General features: G+C 28.3%; 1 protein-coding gene across 3 annotated transcripts; it reads right to left on the bottom strand.

Moving 5' to 3' along the window:
* Positions 1-1,637: 1,637 nt before the first annotated feature.
* LOC120075326 (uncharacterized) lies at positions 1,638-6,632 on the bottom strand. 3 transcript variants are annotated; one of them, XR_005481286.2, is made up of 7 exons: positions 6,138-6,600; positions 5,914-6,049; positions 5,699-5,810; positions 5,355-5,397; positions 4,241-4,484; positions 2,121-2,237; positions 1,638-1,913 (listed from the first exon to the last, which is right to left on the bottom strand). XR_005481286.2 is itself a non-coding variant. In XM_039028619.2 (6 exons), exons 1-6 carry the CDS (start codon positions 6,339-6,341, stop codon positions 1,837-1,839), a joined length of 816 nt encoding a protein of 271 aa, XP_038884547.1. In that variant the 5' UTR covers positions 6,342-6,632; the 3' UTR covers positions 1,638-1,836. The 3 variants fall into 3 exon arrangements, 2 of the variants coding, with proteins under 2 accessions (XP_038884547.1, XP_090169162.1); XM_039028619.2 differs by lacking the exon at positions 2,121-2,237 and having other exon boundaries at positions 6,138-6,632; XM_090313036.1 differs by having other exon boundaries at positions 1,895-2,237.
* Between the last annotated feature and the right edge of the window lie 585 nt (positions 6,633-7,217).

The following is a 7,217-nucleotide window of genomic DNA, read 5'->3' as shown; positions in this document are numbered from 1 at the left end:
GCTATGAGAAGCCTAAGAGGTAGATTAGCTGCCTGATAAGTGATATAACACTAATAAGATTTTATTCCGAATTTTTTAAGAAGTGAAAATAAACTTAATACCAAATAAATCTAAACTACATTGTAGAAATTAAAATACTCCTTGAAACTTTGTAATTTCGAAAATATTCTAAGCTTTCAAATGCTTCATCAAATACCCTTAAACATTTCTTTTTCTGAGAGTTCTAAAATATTTATAACAGTTCGTTGTTGAGGAAAATCATAAATACTAATTTATTTCAAAAATACTTATCAACTTTGAAAATTTCTTTTAAAATCTAGTTGAAAATATCTGTTAATATATGGATGAAAAATATAAGCACCATGTTTAAAAAATATATACACTACAACGAATATGACTTATTATAGCTCTTGGACATAGCCTTTTTAAAAATAGGCTATAGAAACTCTAAAAAAAAAAGAAAAAAGAAAAAAGAAAATGTTAAAAACCAAATTGTGGGGATGCGCTCAAATAGTTATCCACCCAAACACGCAAAATTTTGGGGGCCGGCGTGCGCTTCACCCCTTCTTCAAACACATAAACCCATGTTTTCATTTTCTCTATTTCTCTTCTTTCCTTTTTTCGTCTCTCCACACATAATCTCAATCTTCTTTCTCTCAAATCTCAACCCTTATTTTCTCAAATTACAACTTTCAACCGTTGAAACCGATATCGTTCTCATTCCTCTCTTAATCATTCTCAACTACGTGCAATGCTCTAAAATGTGCGCCCGCATTCTACCGTCGACGACTGATTTTCCATCGTCTCCGTCGGTTACAACTTTGGTGAGTGTGATTTTCCTCTTTTTACTCACTTAGATCTATTTTCATTTTCTTTTTATTTGATTTTGGATTTTTTCTTTTTGCGTTTTTCCATTGGCAATTATAGCATCCATTATAGCCATACATACATGCTATATCTCCATACTCTATTATAGCTCTACAAAAAGGCTATAAAAAGTCTAGACTTTTAATAATATGGGTTGTTAGGACTTTCGAAAAAGGCTATGAAAGGTCTTTTATAGTTTTTTTTCCGTTCGCTATTGTATCCATTATTTCTTGTAGTACTGTGTAACTTTCAAAAGTTGAATTAATACTTCTAATTAAAAAAAAAAAAAAAAAAAAGTTAAAAAGTGCTCTTACTGATGGTTAGTATATGGAATGGAAAACATTTACAAAGACCTTGATTAAGTGGATAATTTTTTAGATGGAAGAATGGAAGAAATGAAGTGAGATGGTATACATTGAAGAAGAGGGGAAAAAATAGATATGTTTTAGGTCATATATTGAAATAGAGAAGAGAGAAGAAATTGAAGAGAGAAGTTAAATGGAGTGTAAATCTACTACAAAATCATCCATATATTGATGAGAAGAACACTTTTTAAGTCTCTTTTTTTTAATGTTGGAATGTTAATACAATTTTCAAAAGTTTAGTGGTATTTTTAAAGCAATGTATTAATGATAAGGGTATTTATGATTTTTTTTTTAATTTTAAGGATATTAAATGAAACTTTGAATGATCAGGAGTATTTCAATAAAATCAAACTTGTTTTTTTTAGTTTAAGAGCATTAAATAAAATTTTTGGAAGTTTAAAGATATTTTAAAAAAATACAAAGTATTTTGGGAGGTATTTTCTATAATTTGACCTTAAATCAATGAAGTCCCTCATCTAACTGGACTAAATTTTGCAAGGCACAAATGATCCATGCCCTAACTAAAAAATGATGATAATTAACATAATATATAGAAGAATGTTTTAGAAAAATATAGTTGAATATAATATAAACAAGATAATTTCTATGAAGTATTTGGACTGTTGGAGCCACTGGCCCCAGCTTCTGTCTCCGTTGGTGTATGCTGTGGAGTCTGCCAACCTGAAATATACACAAGTTTTCTACTCAATATATATGTTTTTGGGTACAAAAATATAATTTCAACTCCAGAATTTTATAATTTGTTCGAGTTCTATTTAATCACTCAACTTCTAGAATCCGAAACTATATTCAATCGTATGTTTTTAACCTAAAAATCAGTGATTGCAATTTTTCACAATGGAACAAAATCAATCAAAATCGACCAACCGCATTTGTGTGGTCGGTCAATCAGTTTCATATAGACACTCCCACAACCGACGACCGACCAATCAAAATCGACAAGTTGGTGGTTGCAAACTGACGCCAATCAATCGATGATCACCCCTACAATTGAATAGACAACCACACATATGTATATGTTGATCTAAGAACGAAGAAAAAAACTTCATATATATTGGGAAGATAAATTAACACTTAAGCATGCTACTTTTGAAACATCATATTCAAAATTTTAACGAATAAATTTTATATACGACAAGTTCTTTTCCATACAAATTTGTAACTACATTTTAAGAAATTTAGTTAATGAAGTATCATGCTAATATCTATATTACAAAAATCAGATAAAAATGATCATAAAAGATTATAGTCACTTGAACCTAAAACTGACATTTTGAAAGTTAAAATGAACCAAAGTAAAGGTAAAAGAATTAAATCTGGATTTAAAGCTAAAATTAAAGAGAGAACATGTCCTTATTAATGATAGATTCAATATTATTCTAACAATTATATATATTTAAAAAGAAATTACTGTATGTTCTTGTTGGTTGTGTTTAATCATGGGGAAAAGGCTGCTATATTGAATAATAGAAAAGCTCTGCATGAATTTTCTTTTGTCTTCACTTTAAATTTCATGAAATTACCCTACATACAACTCACATCCCATATCTCAAAAATAATTAATTTGTAAAATTTGTTTTCTCAAACATTGAAATTAAGAGAACTGTTAGTTACAAATGCTTGCACCAAACACAACAACATTGCTAATATTTCATTACTATTAGATTAAAATTACAAGTTTAATCTTTCAATTTTGTGTCTAAAAAATCATTAAATTTTAAAAATTGTCTAACATATTTTTTAACCTTCAAAATTTAGCATCTAAGGAGTTACTAAACTTTAAAACATTTCTAATATATTTCTGAACTTTCAATTTGTGTCTAAAAGAATCCTATATTTTCAAAATGTCTAACAAACCCCTCTCACGTATACAAAATTTGTAAAAATTATCTTATAGATCGTATATAAAATTGTATTTTATGTGTAATCGGACTTTAAACTCTCAAATTTGTGCCTAGTAGAGTCGTAATTTAAAAAAGAAAAAGGAAAAAAAATCATCGAAGAGGTCAAAGATCTATCAGACACAATATTAAAAGTTTTAGGGACTACTACACATTTTTTAACGTTTACAACCCAAATAAACAAATTTAAAAATTTAAGCCCATTTGATAACCACTTGGTATTTTTACTATCTTTTTTTAAAATTAAACTTATAAATACATACTACATCACCTCTTTCTAATAGTGTTTTAAATAGCCAAGCGAAGTTTTGAAAACTAAAAAAAATACTAGTTTTGAGAAACTTGTGTTTTTTGAGAAAAAAATGGAGAGAAAACAATCAAAACTTTTAATATAGATAATAAAATCATTATTAAATGGAGCCTTATGGATTTATTACTACACACTTTTGAAGGTTCGAGATTAAATAAAGGCAAATTTAAAAGTTTAAAAACTAAACTTATAATTAATTTTTAAAGAAATTATAAATTTGGTCGCTATGATTTAGAGAAACTTAGAATTTAGTAATGTAGTTTTAAAAGTTAGAATTTAGTCATTTCTTTTAGATAAAATCCCATAAATAGTTTCTACGGTTAATAAAATTCTCATAAATAGTTTTTACTGTAAGAACTATTTAGGAATGTTTTATCAAATAATAGAGACCCAGTTTTATTATTATTATTATTATTTAATTATAGGATCAAATTTGCCAAAACTAAGAATTGGAAAAAAAAAGCTGGGAGTCACTATTTATGTTGGTGATTCCAATCTGTCATGACTTTCTATTCACCCATTTTCATGGGGTATAATAGACAGCTCACTCATCACATGGCCTCAGCCTTAACCCATGTGCCTCTCTTCCTAACACAATACAATAGCCCCATAATTCTAATCAAATTCAATCAGTTCAATTATAATCATTATGATGAAATTCATTTCATATAGATAATCTAATGTCACATGCTGATGCTCATGCAATTAAAAGAATATCATTAATTAATATGATGATGATGATGATGATGATGATGAATATAGTTATAATAATTTACCAGTACTTGGAGTAATGATCTGATGCATTGGAGTGTAGAACAAGCCTTGTTGCATGTGGGTGTAATTTGTATAGTAGGGAAAATATGATGGTGATGATGATAATGGTGAAAATGCTCCTCTTGGATGCTGTGAAGAAGAAGAAGAAGAATAGCCATAGCCAAAATAATATGAAGAAGAAGATGGTGATGAAGATGGTGATTGCTGGTACATTTGTGGTTGTTGAAGTTGTGGATTGTAAATAGCCTGCACAACCATTTACCTTAGCTCAATTTTCAACATTTAATTCTAATATTACTTTAATTACTATTTAACATTTTTCTATTTTATCCCTTCCATTTTTAAAATAATGTCAAATTAGATCTATAAACTTAAAAAAGAAATTAATGATTTTGAAATTCTTGATACAATCATTTGATTTTTTTTATTTTTGAAAATAGCGTAATTTACTGACTCTTCACATACTTTCTTATTCATGTTTTTACCTTTTCTATGTAAATATTTAAATTTTTAGTTAATTTCTAATAATAGTTTTTAAAAACTACTTTGTTTTCGTTTTTAAAATTTGACTATGATTTGAAATATTAAAAAAAAAAAAATTACTAACAAAACATACAAACCAATAGATTAAGTTTAATTTCTAAAATATAAAAATAAAAAAATCAAACAGTTAGGGATTGATTTATTAAAAATAAAATATATGTAAAGATCAAGATTGTTTTAGTGCAATGACTAAAATAGATATTTTAAAGATTTATTTGAGTCAAAATAGAATAAACTCAAAATTTAAGACCATGTTTAGTAGCTATCTTATTTTTTATTTTTTTTATGTTTAAAAATTAAGTTTATTTCCTCTCATTTGTTACCATGATTTGTATCTTTCTTAAGTATAATGGCTAAACTCTTAGCCAAATTTAAAATAAAAAACAAGTTTTTAAAAGTTATTTTTATTTTTTAATTTTTAAATTTTAACTTAATTTTTTAAAATCGATAAAAGTAAGTAACAAAAAAATAAATTTAGATGTGAAAATAATATTTATAAACTTAATTTTAAAAAAAAAATTGAATAGTTAAGCAAAATTCAAACATAGCTGAAAATAGAAAGAAGAAACTTACTTGGGGGTAAGGAACGGTGTAATTTGGGGCATAGGATCGGTATCTGCAAACGGAAACAAAACAAAATAAAAATAAATAAATAAATAAATAATAATAATAGAAATGGAAATGGATAAGACGAAGCTTGCTTTTTTTATTTTTTATTTTTTATTTTTTCCTTCTGAAATTGGACAGACATTTGACTTCTTGTCGAGGTAAATTGTTTTTCCTTAAAAACATTGTCACCATCGAAAATACTGTTGCCTATGGCAGGGCCATGCAACCAACTACCCAATTTTGTTACTTTTTTTTCCCATTTACAGCTCAAATTTTCTGGGAATTTTAGGAATAGCTAACTCACATACCTATATTGTGGAAATATAAGCTGCGGCGGCGGAAACGGCGGCCGTAATCCACCGTAAGAGCCTGCAACCGCCGGAGGAGTTGTACTTTGGAGATTTCCACTTTGATTTCTTCCTATTAAAATACAGCAATAGATAAATAAATAAATACATAAGTTAATTAATTAATTAATCCATAGATTTAGTAAAGTTAATTTAAGTTTCATCGGGGAGATCACCTCCGGAAGACGGCGACGGAGGCGGAGGACGAGGGCGGCCAAAGGCGGCGATGTTACAATTAGCTCTTCTACCACAAATAATTGGGTTTGGATTTGCACATGCCCTTCTAGCGGATTCAGGGTCTTTAAAAGTGACCTAATTAATTTAATTTAATTAGAAGAACACAAATTAAAATTAAAATCATCAAAGAAAAGAAAAAATAAGGGAAATAAAGGGAACTTACGAATCCGTAGCCTTTGGATTTTCCGGTGTGTTTATCTTGAATAATGACAGCTTCAAGAATGTCTCCGAATTGTTGGAAAAAAGAGTGCATTTCATGGGATTGGGTTTCCCAAGCCAAACCTCCGACGAAGAGTTTGGTCCAAGTGGTGTCGCCTGCGAAGGGCGGCGCCGGACGATTAAGGAGGAAACTATTATTATCAGCCATATGAATTTGGTTAGTTCGGGAAGAATTAGGCTGGTAATATAATTAATTATGGGAATAATTAGGATGGGGAAGGGTATTTTTGAAGATGATGATGATGATGTTCTTCATAAATATAAGAAAGAAAAATTAAGAAAAGATTGATGATAGGAAGAGGAAGGCGGCCATGGGAGAAGAAATTATAAGTTTGAAGGGAAAGGGGTTTTGAAGTGAAGGAAAAAAGAAAGGAAAAAAAGGTTGTTGTTAATTGTTATTGTTGTTGTTGTTGGCCCCTTGCAATGTCCATAAATTAACAGCTGTGAACAGAGACTATGGCGCCGGTAATTAGGATTCGGATTTTTTTTTTTTCTTTTCTAGTTGGAGTTTTTAAGTTATCCAACCATAAATGTTTAGAATATAGTTAATTGGTATTTTTTTTAGTATAATAATTGTGGGATACGAAAGCAAACCTTCATAATTTTTAAAAAAAAAAAAAGAAAAAAACAGGACCATGCATGTCAACTTTTAATTTTACCTCTAAATTAGTTAATATTTTTTACAATCTAAAAACTAGAGCAATGGTAATTTTTTTTTTCTTTTCTTTTGTGACAATAAATGGGTGTGAGAATTAAGGCCTCGAGTCTGATAGCCAAGTTTTATTCTAATTGATTATTTAAAAAAAAGTTGAGAGGTTTTGAAATCTCCACTTTTATGTTGTTAAAAAAAATGTATCCAATATATTTGAAATTGTTTGATCTTTTGGCACAAAGCTTAAAAGTTAGAGATTTGTGGGTAGTTTTAAAGTTTAGATATCTATTAGATATAAAATTAGAAGCTATTTTTAAAATAGATGTTAGATATAACGTTAGAAGTTCAAGGACTATATTTGTAATTTGAACT

The sequence above is a fragment of the Benincasa hispida genome, chromosome 4 (assembly GCF_027475165.1).
Source record: "Benincasa hispida cultivar pf3 chromosome 4, pf3_genome.v1.1, whole genome shotgun sequence".
In the NCBI taxonomy this organism is placed as follows: Eukaryota; Viridiplantae; Streptophyta; class Magnoliopsida; order Cucurbitales; family Cucurbitaceae; genus Benincasa; species Benincasa hispida.
The sequence above is the reverse complement of the archived record's forward strand: the minus strand, read 5'-3'. Positions and strand labels throughout refer to the sequence as shown.

Bases quoted from the DNA above. Each gene is read 5' to 3' on its own strand.
- LOC120075326 (XM_039028619.2), bottom strand. From the start codon at position 6,341: ATGGCTGATAATAATAGTTTCCTCCTTAATCGTCCGGCGCCGCCCTTC. The intron at 5,811-5,913 runs GTGATCTCCCCG...GTATTTTAATAG, and splicing joins TCCGTCGCCGTCTTCCGGAG to GAAGAAATCAAAGTGGAAAT. The intron at 4,485-5,354 runs GTAAGTTTCTTC...ATGGTTGTGCAG, and splicing joins ACACCGTTCCTTACCCCCAA to GCTATTTACAATCCACAACT.